General features: G+C 50.8%; 1 protein-coding gene across 1 annotated transcript in view; it reads left to right on the top strand.

Moving 5' to 3' along the window:
- The window catches only part of PAPSS2 (3'-phosphoadenosine 5'-phosphosulfate synthase 2), a 30235-nt gene that overhangs the window by 7194 nt on the left and 2404 nt on the right, over window positions 1–20637 (top strand). Inside the window, exons 2-11 of the mRNA XM_041404944.1 lie at window positions 6211–6316; window positions 7709–7944; window positions 8641–8779; window positions 9043–9161; window positions 9281–9394; window positions 10038–10149; window positions 13860–14065; window positions 16695–16830; window positions 18815–19083; window positions 19538–19767. Coding sequence (XP_041260878.1) covers window positions 6211–6316; window positions 7709–7944; window positions 8641–8779; window positions 9043–9161; window positions 9281–9394; window positions 10038–10149; window positions 13860–14065; window positions 16695–16830; window positions 18815–19083; window positions 19538–19767 — 1667 coding nt within the window. The remainder of the gene's footprint in view (window positions 1–6210; window positions 6317–7708; window positions 7945–8640; window positions 8780–9042; window positions 9162–9280; window positions 9395–10037; window positions 10150–13859; window positions 14066–16694; window positions 16831–18814; window positions 19084–19537; window positions 19768–20637) is intronic.

The raw sequence follows: 20637 nt of genomic DNA, 5'->3' as shown, positions 1-20637 counted from the left end.
GAGAAGCAGGACCGTGTGCTCTGGGTGCTTTTCCTGGCAGGCATCAAACCAAGGCAAGTTCTTCTGCAATGTCAAACCCATTGTTTGCAAAAGGAGCAGGGGCCCAGCTGCTCAGGTGGGTTCAGCTGGGGGAGATAATTTAGCAGAACTGCTCTGAATATTAAACTTTGGGTCACCATGGAGGGGTTTTGTGTTTAAATTGTTCTTTTTGTCAGTGCCTGACAAAATGCTTTGTTTGTTAAATATTTGTTGTCCCTGCAGCTGTCCCTTGAGATTTCAGGAATGAAAACGGGGAGATTGTTTTTGGAACATCTGTCCTGGCCTTACAAGTTCATCCCAAAAATGTAGGAGCACAGGATGAGTCAGTAGCTTTTCTGCATCGAGGAAATGAGAGTAGTGACATCAATTCATTCCAAGATAAGGGAACGCCTGAGCTGGGAGCCCTCAGAGAGGCAGATTTCAGTCCCAACTGCTGATTTGGACTCCCAGTGTAGAAATCAGCATCTGATTTGGGAAGTTACTGGAACATGAGCCTGATTTTGTTGATTTTCTTCTCTTTTTTTGTGTGCCAGTGTTGTATAAGACTTGATTGTGACAACCCAAGCTGTGTGAATTTATGCCAAGAGGAAAATATTTGAGCTGCCATCAGCAAATAAGGTCTTGCTAAGAGCTCAGAAATTCTTGTGGCTTAAGAAAACACGGCTTCAGCTTAACAGCAGCTTGAAAATCTTATGTTAGTGAGGTTTGGCATCTGCAGCTGTCTGTCTCCAGGCTGAAAGGCTGCTTGTTTTGGGACACTGGGATGGCTCTGCTGCTCTCCTTAAGGTTTTGTTTCCTGGCAGAGCCGCGGGGGCGATGCCAAAGGAACAGGCAGAGAGTGCCAAGGAGAGGCTGAGCTGCTGGGCTTCATTCAGAGCACGGGCTGGAGAGAGGGATCCCAGCCCAGCATCCTGCCTGGAACTGGGAGTGCTGGCAGCTCCTCAGCCTTGGCAGGGCCTGGGTGACACGGCAGTGTCACTGCCCAGCTCAGTCTGGAAAGAAAACACAGCTCCTGCTCACCTCCAGGTGCTGGGAAAGAGACTCAGCCCGTGGGCAGGGAACCAGCACGGGAGCAGGGAGGTGGTGGCACAGAAGGGACAGCAGGAAGGCAGTGGCACAGCAGGGACAGCAGAATGGGAGCAAGAAGGTGGTGGCAGTGGGGACACCAGTATGGGAGCAGGAAGGTGGTGGCACAGCAGGGACAGCAGCATGGGAGCAGGGAGGTGGGCAGTACAAAAGGTGCTTGCAAGGTCCCACTTCCCCATCTGGGCCTGCATCCTGAGGGGTTAAACAGGGTGAAAAAAATGTCCAGGGTAACTCCTCCTTGCTGGGGTTTTCCCTCGGGAAAGAATGGGGCTGGGTTTGAAGCATTTTCTGCCTGAGTGCAGTAAATGAATATTTGGGGAAAGTCCATAGGTTTTGGGTTACAAGAGCTAAGCTGGAGTGTAAGAGATGCCAAGGTTTCTCCATTGTTCTTCAATATGATTGTAATCAAATCTCTGCTTCCACAAACAAAACCCCCATTTTTCCTCTCTTCTTCCTTTTCTTTGGGGTATTAGTTTTGCTCTTCTTCAGCAAATTACTTTTACAGGAGTTTTTTTCCCCTGGTTGCTCATGGATACAGTGTCACCCTTTTGACATAGCAGCCCTGGTAAAAGAAAATATTTTTGTAAGGAAAAAATTTGAAAAATGTAATTTTTATACATCAAATGCAACTGGTAGGAACAAATATATATATTTTTTTTTTTTTTCAGAATGCTGGCAGGAGTTGAGAGGGGTTTTTTAATGATGGGATAGCTCACTCTCCTGAGGCTTAGGGAAGTATTTGACTTCAAACTCAGAATCACAGAATCTCCTGGGCTGGAAGAGACCCACCAGGATCATCAAGTCCAATTCCTGGCCCTGCACAGGACACCCCAATAATCCCTCCATGTGCTTGATCCCACTGCTTGTCTGTGAAAGTGAAGTCTTGCTTGATCATTCTATCATTTTAAAAGCCCTTTCTACCATTTGCAAATAGGATCAGCTGAAAACATTTCAAAAGCCTCTGTTTTTATTTAGCTCTAGTTTTTCCTTCCCGCAGACGTGTCCAGGCTGCGGTACCGAAATAGGGTGTGTGTGAAACGCTTGACTGGAAAAAAATGAATCATATTCCTGGTGCTGTGAGCTTGCCCTATAAATAAAAAGGCAGCTGGGGGAGTCCTGACCCTGCCCTGGCTGTTGGGTCAGGGTTTCCCTGGGGCCCTGAGCGCTGCCAGCTGGATGCTGGTGCTGAGTGAGCGTGGTGCTGCTCAGCCTCGCTGCCAGCCGCGATTTCGGGAGTGAGTCCCTCTCCAGAGCAGGATGCTGCTGCTGCCTGCCGTGAGCTGCAGCTCCTGGACAGCTTCCAGACCCGTGTCTGTGCCAGCTGCAGCAGGCAGGGGTGAATTGAGGGCACCATAAGGACACGGGTTTGGATCTGATGGGCCAGCGTGGCTTTCTGGTGTCTCATGTCCTTCTGCAGCATCACAGAGCTCTGCCTTCTCTGGGTGGCTGAGCAAGGGTGGTGTGTGCACTCAGGGGATCTCTCAAATGTCCTGCTCAGCTCCCATCTGCCCTTCATTTCCACCCCTCAGCTGTGGAACACGGCACTTGCAGTTGGTTCTTGCCACGCTCCCACTCGTGATGCGGCCATGGAGGTGCTGGTTGAAGAACTGGGGATGTGGAGGCAGGAGGAGATGCTGCCCTAAGGACCAGAGTTTATACTTGAAATCCTAGTGGGAGATGGCAAAACATCCATGCAATTTGTTGGGACAACCCTAAACCCAAAAGGGCAACAGAGCTGATGAGCAGCTGAGGGAGCTGGAAAGGGGCTCAGCCTGGAGAAAAGGAGGCTCAGGGGGACCCTGTGGCTCTGCACAACTCCCTGCCAGGAGGGGGAAGAGGAGGGGGAAGAGCAGGGCTCAGGCTGTGCTCCTAGGGAACAGGGAAAGGATGAAAGAAAACAGCCCCAAGTTGTGCCAGGGAGGCTTAGATTGGATGTTAGGAAACTTTTTTCGTGGAAAGGGTTGTAGAACATTGGAATGAGCTGCTCAGGGAAGTGGTGAAATCACCATCCCTGGAAGTGTTCAAAAAACATGTGGATACGGCCCTTGAAGACATGGTTTAGTGGTGAACATAGTGGTGGTGCTGGGTTGATTGTTGCACTTGATGATCTTAAAGGTCTTTCCCAGCCTTAACAGCTCCATAAGTCTATGATTATAAATGTTTCTTGTCTGGTGCATTTTCTATTAAATGTACAGTGGTTCTGCTCCCAACAAGCATCAGTCTGGGAGAGGCCCCACAGACCTCGTGCTTTTAATGTCAGATGAGAAGATGCTCCCTGATAAGATCTCCTCAAGTAGTCACACATAATTTCTGTGGGCAAGCACAGCTACTCCCTTGCAGGGCCAATTACTTCAGGAAGAGCTGAGGTCCCTTTTTGGGATGCTATGAATTGAGCAATGGTGGGTCTCAGAGCAGAGGACACTGATGGTTCCTGATTTCCAGCAAGACTCTCCTCTCTCAGAGGCCACATCTTAGGAAAAACCTCCTGCCCCTGGCTGCAACCTGCTTTCACACAGCATCTTGTGAAAAGCTTCTTCCCTTTGGAAACTAAGCCTTGACAGACCCTTGACAGGCAGCTCAGTCAAGCCTGATCCTAAAGACAGCCAAGATCTTGGTGTCCCCCTGTTTGCCAACCTCATGGAAGAGCTCAGTAGGAGGAGAGGCTAAAAGCAGAGTTAGGGTTTGGTTTCTTGGTCTGCTGCAGCCTCAGCTCAAGATTTGGAGCGACGTGTTTGTTTTTTTCTCGTTTCCTGGATGAGGTAAGGCAGGGTGGGCTGAGCACTGAGCTCATCCAGACAGGGCCAACCAGCAGATTTCCAAGGAGTGGGGAGAGCGTGGCAGTGTCATCTTCAGCCATCTGTCTGGCAGGGGATGCACGGCCCTTCTTTGGAGATGCTGCTGGGACATTTATTGCCTTGTTTGGAGTCAAATTATAAGTCAGAAGTTCCTCTCCCAAACCTCTTTTCCTTGACCCAAACTATTCCAGGACATGCTTACCGGTGCCCTAAATTGTCCTTGCTTTAGGGCCCACCATCCAGGTGTTGATGTTGTGATGACGATTGGATCATCTATTTAAACATGTTTGGTTTGCATGACAGGGTTAAAACCCCGAGAATCAAATCAGCAGGACAGACCTGCATCTGATTAAACCCCATCCACTGCTTCTCTCTGCCTCCCAGCCATCTTGCTCTTCCTAGGCAAAATCTCTCCAGGATTTGCTCTCAGGCCATCAGTGATCAGTTTTCCTGGTGCTTTCACTCCTTTCCGCCACACTTCAGCTCTGGCTTCCCAAACCATTTCTAGCTGGTGGATGATGAGGTGGGAAGGAGGTCTTTCCCATTCCCATCTAAGCAAGCTCCCAGCCCAGCCATCCAGTTGCTCAGGGTTGGGAAGAGTTTCCTGGGAAGTTTATGAAGAGAGCAGAAAAATCTGAGGGATTTGGTACCATCTGGAGCTCGCAGCAGGTGGGAGAGGTGTGACAGTGTTGCTGAATTGCAAAAATGCCCTCAGTGGTGCTTTCCCAAGCTCCCAAAGGTGCCAGTGTGCAAAATAACAGCTCTGAGATGCTCACACAGCGCAGATTTATGGCACAGCACCCTGTACTTAGAACAATTTCCTTACATCAGCCGTGTAGGAATGTGCCAGATCCTGCAGCTTCCCGAGGCACGGACGTTATCATGGCTCATCTCCTGTGGGACACAGCCTGAACTCCTGGGGATGGGAGAAAATGAATCCATGGTGGTGCTGTCTCACCTTTGAGAGCTCAAAATGGTCAAACTTTTGACAACCCCCCAGAAAAAAAAGCCCATAAAAAGAAACAAAACAGAACAAACCACAGAAACCAAGTCTTGAGCTATTTATCTTTTTTTCTGTGAGACACAGGATGTGTAGCATTCACTCACCTTTTCAGGGGTAGGTCTAGAAAAGTTTTGGGTTTTTTATAGAAGCACAGACTGGTTTGTGTTGGAAGGGACCTTGAAGCCATCCAGTTCCACCCCCTGCCATGGGCAGGGACACCTTCCACTGTCCCAGGCTGCTCCAAGTCCTGTCCAAGCTGGCCTTGGACACTTCCAGGGATTCAGGGGCAGCCACAGCTTCTCTAGGCACCACTCCCCAACCTCACAGGGAGGGATTTCTTCTGTATAACTGACCTGAATTTCCCCTCTTTCAGTGTGAACCCATTTCCCTTGTCGTGTCACTCTGATGAACAGTCCCTTTCCAGCTTCCCTGTGGGCACCCTCAGATACTGGGAAGTTCTGTGAGGTCTCCATGCAACCTTCTCTCCTCTGGATATGTATCCAGGATATATTTATATCCTTGTTCCTTCCCTTGCATGCCTCAGTTGGGAACATCATCCTCACAATGAACAATGGATATTTCATGTGGAGCATTCCTTGTGGAGGTGCTGTTGCTGAAGCTGCAGGGCACAGCCAGGCTGTTTCACCTGCAGCTCTGCAGAGACTCTGGGGTCAGCAAGGTTAGGAACCACCAGAATTAGGAAGCACCAAAATTCAGGCCTCTGGCTCAGCATTGTGCAGGGAATGCACATGGACACTTCAGAGGATGTTTCCTCTGCCTCCCATCCCATGTGTGCCCAGCTTGGGCTGCTCCTGCCCCAGCTGCAGTTCTCATGTTACACAGCCAGTAAATTAGCAACTGAAGTCACTCTTGTTTTGCAAGCCTGATTAAAATAATAGTTGAGGCTGTCTGTGTTTGAAACTGTCGAGAAGGCAGGGAGGGTGTCTCTGCCCAGGCTCTGTGTCCTGCCTGCCCGCAGGGGGATCACTCACCTGGCAGTGCAGCAAAGACAGTCACCTTCTTCCTTCTCCCTGCTGGCACGAAGGCATCACCACCAGAAACACCCTGGGCAGAGGCAGAGAGCCTCCAAAAAATGAGTCTGTGCTGCTGAGACAGAAATCCAACTCACACCAAAGCACCAGAGTTCACCGTGTGAAACCACCACACCGTGCTACCTCAATAATGGATTTGCATTTCTCTCCCATCTGTTTGTCCCAGCAGAGATTTCCTTTTTCCCTGAGAGCAGCAAAGGTAACAGAAGTGCTTTGTTCTGCTCTGTTTTCTCAGGGATCCACCAACGTGGTTTACCAAGCCCACCATGTCAGCAGGAGTAAGAGAGGACAAGTTGTCGGCACCAGGGGAGGATTCCGAGGCTGCACGGTTTGGCTCACAGGTATTTTTGTCAGGGTGTGAAAGCGTGGCCTCACCTCTGAAACTCCATGAGTATGGCTAGCAGGTGGGGATTTGGGATCTGCAGGAAACGTCAGCGTTCCCTGCGAGCCAGGAATTGCAAAACATCCCCACGTGGGAAACACAGACACGCGATGCTGGCGCAGCAAGATGTTCTCCCTGGCAGCTGCTGCCCATAACTAATGTTTTTATGGATTTCCCAGCTGCTCTCAGGCTCCTTTGAACATGTCAGAGGCCCTCGGGGTAGCACTTGTTGTTCCCAAGTGTGTAGCTGAAGAAGCCTTGGCTCCAATCCAGCCAGTCTTTGGCAGTGGAACGTACCCAGCATTGTCCAAAACGCGGATGTTTTCATTCAGGAGCGGTGGGAAGTTTACTGGGACCTGTAGGTCTGCTGTGTTTGAGGCAGCACGAGGCAGTCACCTTGTCTGGAGAATAAACACTTCCAGCCACAGAGTCACGCTGGAAGGAATCCTTTGCATTTGTTTTATTGCCCTTCTTTTCTGCCTTGAAGTATAAACTCATTGTTTGGGGATTAGGGGCTGTCAGAAATTACAATTGCTTTTCTCATTTCTAATATTTAGACAAGTCTGTCTTTTGCCAGTTGTCCAGTTGTTCCTTTGCTTGTTAAATATTGGCATTTTCTTTGGCTGCTGGAGGATGTTGAAGGATGTGCTTGGAAGGATTTGTAAAGCCATTCTAATATGCCGTCCTGTCACTTTAGGTTGTAGCTGCTGGATTAAAGCATGTTTCTGTTCTGTTCTCCTCCTCAATTTTGAAGTGCCCAATCTGCTTTTATATAGTTTCTGAAGCCAAAAGCCCAACCCCAGGCAACTTCCTTCCTTTTCTGAGTGTTACTCAAAAATCTTGTGTCTGAAAGGTTCAAGCTTGCCTGGCTGATGATTATTCTTTGGAATACACTCCTAGAGAAGGAGGTGATGTGGGCCCTTTGCTGCTGGAGTCTGTCCCACTCCACATGGTTGCAGCAAGAGCCTCTCCTTGGGTTCAGAATTGTAGAGCAGCTGGCTCTTGACAGTGGGAGCAGGGGGAGGAAGAGGAAGATGAGGAGAGACCTCGAAGAAGCAGCATCCTTTCAAACCTCCCCTGCTTCCTGGAACCCAGCACGGCCCAGCAAGACTCACTGCTGAGTTTGACCCCTCCAGAGGTTGGGCTGTAGATGCTTTTCTCAGGCCATTAATGCCACCCTTTCAATAATAAGGGCTGAAAAGCTGAAGGTTCATCCTTCATCTGTGAAGGATCCAACTTCCTGTAGGAAGGAACGAGGTAGGGAACCTCAGACAGAATGAGTTTGGCCGCTGTCACTTGTTTTCACTCTCTTGACCTCAAACCTGACCCCTCACTCTTCTGCCTCCCCCAGGCCTTTCTGGAGCTGGCAAGACAACCATTGGCTTTGCTCTGGAAGAGTACCTGGTGGCTCATGGCATCCCCTGCTACTCCCTGGATGGCGACAACGTCCGGCATGGCTTGAACAAGAACCTGGGCTTCTCGGCCGAGGACCGCGAGGAGAACATCCGGCGCATCGCCGAGGTGGCGCGGCTCTTCGCCGACGCGGGGCTCGTCTGCATCACCAGCTTCATCTCCCCCTTCACCAAGGTAAGTGTGTGAAGATCCAAGGGAATCCTGCTCTCTTCTCTGCTTCACCTCAGATGATGAAGATGGTTTGTGGAGAGGGTTTGCTAAAGGCACCGTCGGTTGCCGCTGACACGCAACCGCGCGCGGTCAGTGTTTGGAGGGCTGTGGCCTCGCTGGATAAATTCAGTGCTGCACATTGATAAAAAGCTAAGAGGAGTTTAAGATCTCCCTGCTGTTAACTCCTCAGAGGCAGAAAAGAGTCACAGAAGCAGAGCCTGTCCTAGACCTCTCACTGGTCTTTTGGAAGAAGATTTGACTGCGATTTTCACTTCCGTAGCCGCTGTTATCAGGCCAATGCAAGCAGTTCCTTTTTTCGTAGAATCAAGGAATCACTGAGGTTGGAAAAGACCTCTGAGATCATCGGATCTGACTGTTTTCACATAAGGCAGATAATTATTCACAATCTAAAGTTCTGCTGTCCTGACTAACGAAAAGATCTTGAGGTTTCGCATGGGAAAAGATGAAAACAGATCGAAGTTGTAGATTTTTACAAAATTTTTAAGTGTCTTTAAAGAAAAGGAGGGAAGTGAGATGAAAAACCATTATTAGAATTAGTGTATGCTGAATAAATCTGTAAGAGAGATTAATTTACTTGTGTCAAAATCCAGGGAGGTCTTTTTGCTGCAATTCAGATTTTTCCCATCTTTCTTCTAACAGGATCGTCTAAACGCACGGAAAATTCACGAGGCAGCTGGACTTCCTTTCTTTGAAATCTTTGTAGATGCTCCTCTAAATATTTGTGAAAGCAGAGATGTGAAGGGCCTGTACAAAAAGGCAAGAGCTGGAGAGATCAAAGGTATGGAGGAATGAGATCTTATTTTGCCTTTTGCTTTCCAAAGCTTTGGATGCCTTGTCCTGGCAGTGCCACAATAGGGGTGGGTGTCTAAAGGCCCTTTGTAGTGCACAAGAGGATCCTGTTCCCCTAATCTTACTGTCATAAGTGTCACTTGTTGTACCCAGCATGGTTGAATGCCCCCTGGTTGTTTGTATAGTGTTCTTGTCTCCGAGGCACTGATTATTCTATTAAATAAATTTAATTTGGGGGTTAATTGTCCATAGGATTCACGGGGATTGACTCAGAATACGAGAAACCCGAAGCTCCTGAGCTGGTGCTGAAAACAAACATTGCATCGGTGTCTGAGTGCATCCAGCAGGTTGTGGAGCTCCTCCAGGCACAGGTGGGTCACTTTGATGTCACCATCACTGGCAGCTTTGGAACCCTGCTTTGGGACACTGCCTTTTTGGTGTGCCTGTAACAAACAGCATGTTACATGTGCTGCCTGTCTCTGTCTTTCAGAACATCGTGCCCCAAGGCTCAGTCAAGGATGTTCTGGAGCTCTTTGTGCCTGAGGATAAACTCAGCAGTGTCCGGGCTGAGGCAGAGAAGCTGCCAGCACTGGAGATCACCAAGGTACTGTCACACACAGCTTCTGACCCTACTTAGCCGCTCCAAGGGCGGAAGCTTCCAGGAGGATTGCCAGAGGGGCCTGTGTTCTTCTGATGGCCCTGACCTTTTCTGGCTGTGGTTTATGGCGAGCTGAGGTGGGACCCTGATCCTCAGCCATTTTCTGCCATACCTCCCCCCCATATGCTGGAGGGTGTCAGTCTCCTCTGCTGTGTTCATACAGCCCCACAGTTCAAGCTGCCAGAGGGCAGGGTTTGGTGGGATATTGGGAGGCCCTGGCACAGGGTGCCCACAGCAGCTGTGGCTGCCCCTGGATCCCTGGCAGTGCCCAAGGCCAGGCTGGACACTGGGGCTTGGAGCAGCCTGGGACAGTGGAAGGTGTCCCTGCCCATGGCAGGGATGGGGTTGGATGGGCTTTAAGGTCCCTCCCAACCCAAACCATTCTGGGATTCTAAGCTGTGCTGTGAAAGTGTGTGAGTCTGGCTTAAAAAGCCCCAGCCTACATCCCCTATGTCTTTCTCCTGGTTATGAATGTCCTGTATTTGAAGCAAAACAAAACGAAAATGCTGTTTCAGCAGAAGGGAAGGAAAAGCAACCTCTGAGCATGACATGGTGACAGGAGTGTGACCCCTTTGGGTTTGTTTTGCAGCTGGATCTGCAGTGGGTGCAGGTGCTGAGCGAAGGCTGGGCCACTCCTCTGACGGGATTCATGCGGGAGGCAGAGTACCTGCAAGTGCTGCACTTTGGCACCCTGCTCAACGGTATGGATCCCCTGTGTCCTCCTGTCCCGCCTTGTGGCACACACCAGGGCTCCTGAAGGTGGCCAGGGTCACCCTGCTGTGGCCACAGCCCTGGCTCACAGCCCTGACATCTCTCGTGGTGCTGCTCAAACCTTCCGGGAGTTGTTGTGTGGCTCTTCTTGAGCTTGGTTGTACCAGGGTGAAAACAGAGATGCAAACCCAAGGCCAAGGAAGCAGGGAGGCTGCCAGGCTCAGCTGGAGGTGGGAGGAGAAGGCAGCTGCTTCTTGGAAACCTGGTTTTTCCCCCCACCCCATTTCCCTGCTTCTTCAGCATGTTAGTCTGAAGTAAATCTGATTTATCTATGCATTAGCAGCCTGCCAGAGGTGCTTCATCCCTGGAAGAGGCAAAGAGGGCTCAGGTGATGCCATCCACAGCTGAGACTGGGGCACAGATGTTTCCACCCTGTTTCTCAGCTGTGGATGCTGTTGCTGTGACTTCACCTGCACATGGGGTGCTCACGTTGGGGTTTGTAGACCTGGCAGTGATCTCTGCCTTCAGGGATCTGGGTAAGCAAGTCCCTTTGAGCCTTGCATGCCTTCTAGATGATCCTGTGGTCCCACGGGGCAGTGATTTGCTGCTGTTGCTCAGATTTGGGCACAGTGCAGCAGAGGTAAAGCTCAGCACTGCTCACTTTGCACTGTGGGAGTGTCTGTGTGTGGGGGCCCTGCTCCCAGACATGCCATAGCCTTTCACCTCCTGCCCAGTGTGCAAACAGCATTCAGAAGCACATGTCCCTGTTATCAGAGCCTCCTCTGTGGTCTTTGAGCTGCCTGTTGTGCCTGGGGAGGTCGCAGAGTGCCCTGGGATGGCCACGTTGCTCCAGAGCCCCGTACTTTGTGCTGGAGGCTCATCCCAGAGCATACCTGGGTTTGGGGTGCCCCCCCAAACCTGCCAGCATCCCTGAACACATCTCCTCTGAGCTCTGTGGGCAGGTGCTCAGGGTTTGTAGAGCTCTGTGGGGAGCAGGGACGAAGGCCAGGAGAGAGAGCAGCTTTGCAGCGGGATGAGCTCTCCAGAGTGAGGTCTGGGTAGCAGAGGGCAGCAGCATCTGGAGATCCTGTCTCCATGGGGGTCTCCAAACTCAGCACCGGTGTGGTCAGGCCCTCAGGGTGACATCTGAGTGGGAAAGAGAACACCAGGTGCTCCTGGAGAAGCTCTGGGAAGTGGTGGAGGGTTCCATCTCACGGTGCTGAGGCCAGGGGTGGCACTGCCAAGGAGAGGCTTGAGCCTGCTCTTCCCAGAGCCTTGTGCCTTGGGCTGGCTGATGGTTTGGGCAGCTCCCGTGGCTTTTTGGGGACACTTGTTCAAGCAGCAAATCCCCCCTGGATGCCCCAGCAGGTGGGTGATGTGCTTTGTGTAGGGCCACCAGGAAGGGGGTGGACCTGCAGCAATGCAGCAGCAGCCTGTGACTCTGCCAGAGGGGTGACAGTGACAGTGGAGGTGCTGGATCACACTCAGTGTGAGGCTGTGGTAGGACCATGGCCACGCCAGCAGGAGCTTTTCAGTGCTTTGAATCTTGAAATGATTTCTGTGACGTGCCCCTGAGCGTTATTTATCTTAATTATGTTTGTGTTCTCCCAGGAAAGAGACGCTTGGTAGCTGGTATGTATGGAACTATGGAGCTGTGCTCAGGCTCTGCACAAATTACCTCAATTGAGATTCTTTTTGGCTATAATTTTTTGAGATTAAAAAAAAAAAAAGTTGAAATTATTAATTATTATGAAATTCTTACAGCCACGGCCCATTTATGATCCAGGCAGTTATGACGTGGCCCGACACACCCCTTGTCCTAGGGACCAGTTGTGTAATTTTGTAATTAGCTGCACTGGAGTGATCTTTTGTCACCTCTCCATCCTGCATTTGGAAATGGAGCCTGAAGATGCTCACTTTCAGCAGCATTTGTTGGTTTCATAATGCAGCTTTTTTTATTTCCTCTGCTGGCTTCATTGACTGATCATTATTAATATGATTTAAATGTATGAAGTTGATATTGATTGGATCCCATGTGAATGTAGTTATGATTATTCATGAAAATTGCTGCCTGGCAGATGAATGATACCCAGTCGTGAATTTAAAGTAAATGCAAATATTTTAATAAAAATTAAAGTAAAAATCTATATCATAGTTAAAATCCTCAAATTAAGACTCTCAAGGGTCCAAACTGATTTCAGTCAGATCAGAATAAATTGAATCAGTGATTTGTTTTTGACTGGAAACCTATCAAAGAGACTGATTCTCCTGTATTAACATTGGAATATTGTTAATATCCAAATATCCAAGGAGAAATGGGAGGACCTCAGTGGAACACTGGGAAAATTGGGAGAGTTGGGTTAAAACCAACATGATTTCAAGCTATTTAGGGACAACACTGAAATTAGAAACTAGGTGTGCACTTACAGACTCGCACAGAAAGCAGATTAAAAATGGGCAGTGCAGAGATGTAAAGGAGGAGGAGCAGCAATATAGAGATAGCCAGGAAAAAGCCCAAAAAAATCCCAAAAAACCCCAAATTAAAACTGAGTGTGGTGGAAGAGGCAGCCCAGGTGGTGTGCAGGGAATGGGGTGCTCCAGGGAACACCAGCCTGGAGCCATCCCCACAGAGGTGGTTCTCCTGGAGGAGAAGGCATTTTCCAAGCACGTTGAAATTCTTCAGTTATCCAGGGTTGCAATTTGGAAGCACATTTAAATTTGTCACCTTCACAAGCAGCTAACGAAGAAGAACCAGGGGAAGAGAGGGTGCAGGAACTAAAGAGATGCTCCAGGTGTCTTGGAGACACCTCTGGCCCTTAGATAAAGAGCTTTTACATTCTGCTAACATCACCATTTATTAGCAGTGCAGAGAAAACTGCTGCAGTGACAGAATTTCCATGAAAACCTCTGTTTCCTGCGCTCCCTGGGCTGGTTAAAATTCTTGTCCACGCAGAAGGGTGTTCAACCTTCAAGGGCTGTGAGCATCCCCCAGTGCTGCTGGTGTCCCTGTGTCCTGGCTTAGGGCAAATTTGTGAGCAAACCTCCAAAAGGGCTCCTCTAGAAAGCAAATTCAAGCAGCCCCTCCCCCAGTTGGTTCAGGAAAATATTTCCTTGGAGAAAAGTGGGGAAAAAACCCGTTTATTTAGCAGGCAAAGCATTCAGCAGCACAAAAAAATGAACAATATTGAACAAGAGAACCTCTCGCTGTTCTGAAGAGATTGCAAAGTCAGAAAGTCCCCTCTGCGGGTTGTAGCTGGGCTCACTCAGTCCCTTATCAGTCCCTTATCAGTCCCTTATCAGTCTCTGATCAGTCCGTGGCCCAAGCCCAGCCCCGTGGGCCACAGGTGGAGCTGCCGGTGCTCCTTTCGGTGTTCAGTCCAGAGCAGGTCCAGACAGTTCCAAGAAAAAGATAAACCACGGTCCAGGGAAATTTTCTGCCTCAGCTAGCTAAAACTAACTAAAAGCAAAGGAGAGCTCTGTCCTGCTGTCTGTCTGTCGGTCTGCAGACAGCACAGCCCAGGAGAGGATGCGGGGAGCGAGCACAGCTTGCAGTAACAAACTCCACGCTCCTTACGTGAAGCAGCCCTAAAGGCGCAAAACTTACTTCTGGGCTAAGCAGTGATCCAGTTCAGCAGCACAAAACCCCGCCGGGACACCGCGCTGAGCCCCTCTCTGTGTGTGTGTGTGTGTGTCTCGGCAGACGGCGTGGTGAACCTGAGCGTGCCCATCGTGCTGCCGCTGTCGGCCGAGGACAAGCAGCGGCTGGAGGGCAGCGCGGCGCTGGCGCTCAGCTTCCAGGGCCGCCGGCTGGCCGTGCTGCGCCGCCCCGAGTTCTTCGCGCACAGGAAGGAGGAGCGCTGCGCCCGCGTCTGGGGCACCGCCTGCCCCCGCCACCCGCACATCCAGGTGGGACTGAGCCCCCGACTCCGGGGAGGAGCCTGGCCGGGGGTGGAGAGTCACAGAGTCACGGATAATGAGAGGTTATTATCATGCACCCCTAAGATCATCCAGTGCGACCCATGCCCCAGCACCTCAACTGGACTACAGCACCAAGTGCCATGTCCAGTCTTTTTTTAAACACGTCCAGAGATGGTGATTCTGCCGCCTCCCTGGGAAGAGCATTCCAGTACTTCATTATTCTTTCGGTGGAAAAATTTTTCCTAATATTGTGGTTGTGTTCACGAGTCCCAGAACGAGGGAAGAGATGAATCTGACCCCATATTTCTTAGAAGGCTGATTTATATAAATAATATATAATATCTATATAATACTATATATTTTATTATCTATATAATATTCATATATTGTATAATAGTATATTATATAATATACAATATATATTATATAATATATATTATATAATATATATTATATAATATATATTATATAATTAATATTATATATTATGTATTATATATTATATAATATATATTATAATATATAATTAACATTATATATTATATATTACAATATATTATATATTATAATGTATATTGTATAATGAATAATATTTATTCTATTATTATATTAAAATGCTAACTAAAGCTATACTAAAAAAATAGAAAAAAGGATTTCATCAAAAGCCTAGGAAAGGAAAGAAGGGAATGATTAATAAAAACTTGTGACAGACAGTCTGACACAGCTGGACCATGATTGGTCATTAAGTCAAAACAACTCACATGAGACCAATCAAAGATTCACCTGTTGGTGAACAACCTCCAGACCACACTCCACAGCCACCGGGTAGTTATTGTTTACATTTCTTTTCTGAGGCTTCTCAGGAGAAAAAATCCTGGCAGAGGATTTTTCATAAAAACATCATGGTGACACTAATATCCAACCTCTACCTTCCCTGACGTAGTTTGAGACTGTGTCCTCTGGTTCTGTCAGTGCTGCCTGGAGAAGAGACCAACCCCACCTGAGCACAGGCACCTTTCAGGAGCTGTAGAGAGTGATAAGGTCACCCCTGAGTCTCCTTTTCTCCAGGCTGAGCACCCCCAGCTCCCTCAGTGCTTCCTCTCAGGGTTTGTGTTCCCAGCCCCTCTCCAGCCCCGCTGCCTCCTCTGGACACGCTCCAGCGTCTCAACGTCCTTCCCAAACTGAGGCTCCAGAGCTGGACACAGCACTCCAGGTGTGGCCTCCCCAGTGCCAGCTACAGGGGCAGAATGAGCTCCCTGCTCCTGCTGGCCACGCCATTCCTGATCCAGGCCTGGAGCCCTTGGCCTTCTTGGCCACCAAGTGAACTTTGCCAAGGTTTCGGGTGCCAGCTGTAAGAATCCATGCCTGGCAGGCTGTTTGGATCCAATCCAGCCAGCTATGGACCCCAGCCCACACCATCTTACACAGGATAAAAGGCAAAAAATGAGAGGTGCTCTTCTCCACATGGGGACTAAGTCCTATTTTATTTCCTAGACAGGAGAACACCAGGTCAGCCAGGTGACTCCCCAGGTGGAAAAAGAGGGAGTGGTCTTCTTCCAGGGGGATTTTGAGCTGAGAGATAGGGGGGTGGAGGAAGGGGGCAACAGCCAATGTGATAAGAGTGAGGAGGGGCAAGGGAAGGGGGAAACCAGGGAGAGACCACCAACACTGAGGCTTAGGGGGCAAAGGGGATTACCATGTGATGACAGAATACAAATCATGTGAACAGTGCAAATTACCAAGCACCCAGTACAAATAACTAAATGACCATTTAGTGCAATACAACACAGGTGGATCCGGCCCCTCCCTGCCACGGGAAGCACGGCCTTGGGGGCAAAACCTGGCCAGGGGGTGGAGAAGTGAATTTTGACAAGGTTTTGAGGGTGATGGGTTTCATGTCTGTGCTTCCAGTCCAGCTCTTTGCTGGGAACTAGCCCATCCCGAGCAGGCAGGGCTGATTTTTTGGCCACCAGCCCATCCTGAGCAGGCAAGACTGATTTTTTTTGGCCACCAGCCCAGCCTGATCAGGCAGTACTGAATTTTTTGGCCACCAGCCCACCCCAAGGAGGCAGGACTGAATTTTTTGGCTTTTCCCTACAGGCAGCCAGCAGGGTTGGTATATTTTTGCAGCTTCTCTCTTCCCATTTAGTCTATGGCAGTACAAGGGGCATTGTCCCTCAGAAAGGGAGAGCTCTGGCTTCCACACAGCTTTCTGCTTAAAAGGGCTACAGCTGTGGTAGGTCTTTCTTCTCCCTTAAAATGCCTCGTTTAATTAATCAGCAGCAGGTGTGTGCCTTGCAACAGGCTCATTCCTCCTGTGTTTTCCAGGAGGAAAGCAAAGAGGGAGGTGGAGGAAGGTCTTGTACCTTCCTGTAGACTGCTGGCTGCCAGAAGGGAGGCCAGCACCCAGCTGGGTGGGGACTGGGTGGCTGCTGTTGCACTTGGTGAGGTTTTGCTGCCCATGACATTCATTCACGTGGTCACTGCAATGATGTTTTCCACCTGAGAGAAGGGGAGGTCATCCTACAATGTGCTTGAGCCTCACACTTTTCAAAGGAGACTGGGAGAAGGAAGAGTGTGCTGTCCCCTTTGCACTGAAGGTGTGTGTAATTCCCAGATGGTGATGGAGAGTGGAGACTGGCTGGTTGGTGGAGACCTGCAGGTCCTGGAGAAGATCAAATGGAATGATGGGCTGGACCAGTACCGCCTGACCCCGCTGGCTCTCAAGAAGAAGTTCAGGGAAATGAACGCTGGTGAGTGCCCTGGGTTAAACCAGTGGCAGGGCTCCTCCTGCCCCACCAGGCTTTGGTGTGATCCATGACTTGCTCTCAAGCTCACAGCACTTCCAAGTGGCTTCGGGATGCTCCCAAAATGGGTCTGCTTGGGAGGGTGGGCACTAAGGGGGACTCAGGGCATGGGTCTCTTGGTGGCACAGGGTCTCCTTGGTTAGGGCAGTGCTTGTGATGGGCTGTGTCCCCCGTGGGCTGCTCTGGAGGTTGGGAAGTGCTGAGCATCCTGCTCACATCCCCCCTGGCAGGTCAGATCCTCTCTGCACTGACATTCTTGGCCTTCATGCCTGGGGCACAGCTCAGGTGTCTTCTCCCAGCTCTCTGTCTCATACAATCCCGAATGGTTTGGGTTGGAGGGACCTTAAAGCTCATCCCATCCCACCCCCTGCCATGGGCAGGGACACCTTCCACGTTCCCAGGTTGCTCCAAGCCCTATCCAACGTGGTCCTAGCAGGATGGCAAGGGTCAGACACCCACCCTCACTTTGGGGAGAGAGCATTGGCCCTCCTGCAGGTGCCACTGAGCCTGGGGAGGCGACAGATCACATAAGACATCAGTGTAGGTGCCCAGTGCTGTGCACAAACATTGTAGGAGAGCTGATAGGGCTGAAATCAACCCCAAAGGAAGGGAGTGCAGGGAAAATAACCTTGGCAGGGTGATGTGTGTGTGTGAAACACTCAGGGCTTTGTTCTTGTGGAGACAGGGCGCACACAGGTCTGTCATGTCTGACACAGGGCACCCACAGGTCTGTCATGGCAGACAGGGCACGCACAGGTCTGTCATGGCAGACAGGGCACGCACAGGTCTGTCATGGCAGACAGGGCACGCACAGGTCTGTCATGGCAGACAGGGCACGCACAGGTCTGTCATGGCAGACAGGGCACGCACAGGTCTGTCATGGCAGACAGGGCACGCACAGGTCTGTCATGGCAGACAGGGCACGCACAGGTCTGTCATGGCAGACAGGGCACGCACAGGTCTGTCATGGCAGACAGGGCACGCACAGGTCTGTCATGGCAGACAGGGCACGCACAGGTCTGTCATGGCAGACAGGGCACGCACAGGTCTGTCATGGCAGACAGGGCACGCACAGGTCTGTCATGGCAGACAGGGCACGCACAGGTCTGTCATGGCAGACAGGGCACGCACAGGTCTGTCATGGCAGACAGGGCACGCACAGGTCTGTCATGGCAGACAGGGCACGCACAGGTCTGTCATGGCAGACAGGGCACGCACAGGTCTGTCATGGCAGACAGGGCACGCACAGGTCTGTCATGGCAGACAGGGCACGCACAGGTCTGTCATGGCAGACAGGGCACGCACAGGTCTGTCATGGCAGACAGGGCACGCACAGGTCTGTCATGGCAGACAGGGCACGCACAGGTCTGTCATGGCAGACAGGGCACGCACAGGTCTGTCATGGCAGACAGGGCACGCACAGGTCTGTCATGGCAGACAGGGCACGCACAGGTCTGTCATGGCAGACAGGGCACGCACAGGTCTGTCATGGCAGACAGGGCACGCACAGGTCTGTCATGGCAGACAGGGCACGCACAGGTCTGTCATGGCAGACAGGGCACGCACAGGTCTGTCATGGCAGACAGGGCACGCACAGGTCTGTCATGGCAGACAGGGCACGCACAGGTCTGTCATGGCAGACAGGGCACGCACAGGTCTGTCATGGCAGACAGGGCACGCACAGGTCTGTCATGGCAGACAGGGCACGCACAGGTCTGTCATGGCAGACAGGGCACGCACAGGTCTGTCATGGCAGACAGGGCACGCACAGGTCTGTCATGGCAGACAGGGCACGCACAGGTCTGTCATGGCAGACAGGGCACGCACAGGTCTGTCATGTCTGACGCAGGGCACACACAGGTCTCTCATGACTCGGTGGCAGCTCAGAGTGTGGGAATGGCCCCAGTGACCCCCGACCTTTCCCTTGCAGACGCCGTCTTCGCCTTCCAGCTGCGCAACCCCGTGCACAACGGGCACGCGCTGCTGATGCAGGACACGCGGCGCCAGCTCCTGCAGAGGGGCTACAAGAACCCCGTGCTGCTGCTGCACCCCCTGGGGGGCTGGACCAAGGATGACGATGTCCCTCTGGAGTGGCGCATGAAGCAGCATGCGGCCGTGCTGGAGGAGCAAGTCCTGGACCCCAAGTCCACCATCGTGGCCATCTTCCCCTCTCCCATGCTCTATGCTGGCCCCACGGAGGTAACACAGCCCTTGGCTGCTCGGCAGGGCAAGGCAGGCAGCCTGTCCGTGGGGGTTGTGCTCCCAGCCTGCCTGGAAAACCCAGGAAGGGGGCTGGAGCTGTGTGCTCACTTTGGCTCCCCGTGTGGTTTGCCTGTGCTTGCTGCTGCAGAATCTTCCCAGAGAACTCTGCTCCCATCCTCTCCTGGGCTGTGGAGGGCTGGGGAGAAGGGATATAAACAGGCTTCACCTTCTTCTGGCAGGCAGGGATGTTCATTTGAAACCCCAGGGGTTTCTCTTGTGTCCCTAAATCAGTGGGATGAAAGGCGCAGACGCCGAACCTCCCCTTCCGTGTGCCGGAGGGCACCACCTTGTCACGCCCAAAATTCCAACTGCCGCCAGATCAGACCCAGCCCAGTTCCCTCCCCAGGGCCTCCCTCTCCCCCAGCCCTCAGTCCCGCGTCCCTCCCTGCAGGTGCAGTGGCACTGCCGAGCCCGGATGGTGGCGGGGGCCAACTTCTACATCGTGGGGCGCGACCCGGCGGGCATGCCGCACCCCGACACCAAGCAGGACCTGTACGAGCCCACGCACGGCGGCAAGGTGCTGGGCATGGCCCCCGGCCTCACCTCCGTGGAGATCATCCCCTTCCGCGTGGCCGCCTACAACAAGGTCAAGAGGGCCATGGATTTCTACGACCCCAGCAGGTAACGCGGCAGCCGCGCCGTGGTTTCTTCGCCGCCTGGTCTTGTGTTTTCTGGGAGTCCCAACGAAGGCGAGTGTCACAGACGTATTTTTTGAAAAATCTTTTTGTTAGGGTTTTTTCTCCTAAGAAGCTGGGAAGCTTCAGCTTCTCCGTGTTTTGTTGCTTTAGAATGTGATTTAGAAAATTATTTACTCAGTATATAGATTGTTTTTATTTGATGACCAATGACAGCCACCTGTATCGAGGCTGTGAGTAGTCACAAGATTTTATTATTATTATTCCTTTCTATTCCCTTTGAGCTTTCTAATGAATCCTTTCCCTCTATTCTTTGTAGTATAGTTTTAGTATAACATTTTAATATAATATAATATCATACTATAATAAATCAACCTTCTGAAACATGGAGTCAAGATTCTCATCTCTTCCCTCGTCCTGAGACCCTCAAACACAACCACAGGTGAGGAAAGGAAGGAATCTGACTTCATGTTCTTAGAAGGGTAATTTATTATTTTACGATCTATATAATATTAAAGACTGCTATACTAAACTATACTAAAGAATAGAGAAAGGATACAGACAGAAGGCTATAAAATGATAACGAAAAACTCGTGACTCTCTCCAGAGCCTCGACACAGCTCGGCTGTGATTGGCCATTAAGTAAAAACAATTCACATAATGTTGGATAAACAATCTCCAAACCACATTCTAAAGCAGCAAAACACAGGAGAAGCAAATGAGATGATATTGTTTTCCTTTTTCTCTGAGGCTTCTCAGCTTCCCAGGAGAGAAATCCTGGGTGAAGGGATTTTTCCAGAAAATGTGATGGTGACAACGTGGGGTTTGTGGGCACCTCGGGCTCGCAGCTTTTTGG

The sequence above is a fragment of the Onychostruthus taczanowskii genome, unplaced genomic scaffold (assembly GCF_017590055.1).
Source record: "Onychostruthus taczanowskii isolate IOZ18803 unplaced genomic scaffold, ASM1759005v1 scaffold22, whole genome shotgun sequence".
NCBI classification, from domain to species: Eukaryota; Metazoa; Chordata; class Aves; order Passeriformes; family Passeridae; genus Onychostruthus; species Onychostruthus taczanowskii.
Note: the sequence above shows the minus strand (reverse complement) of the source record. Positions and strands in the feature narration are given on the sequence as shown.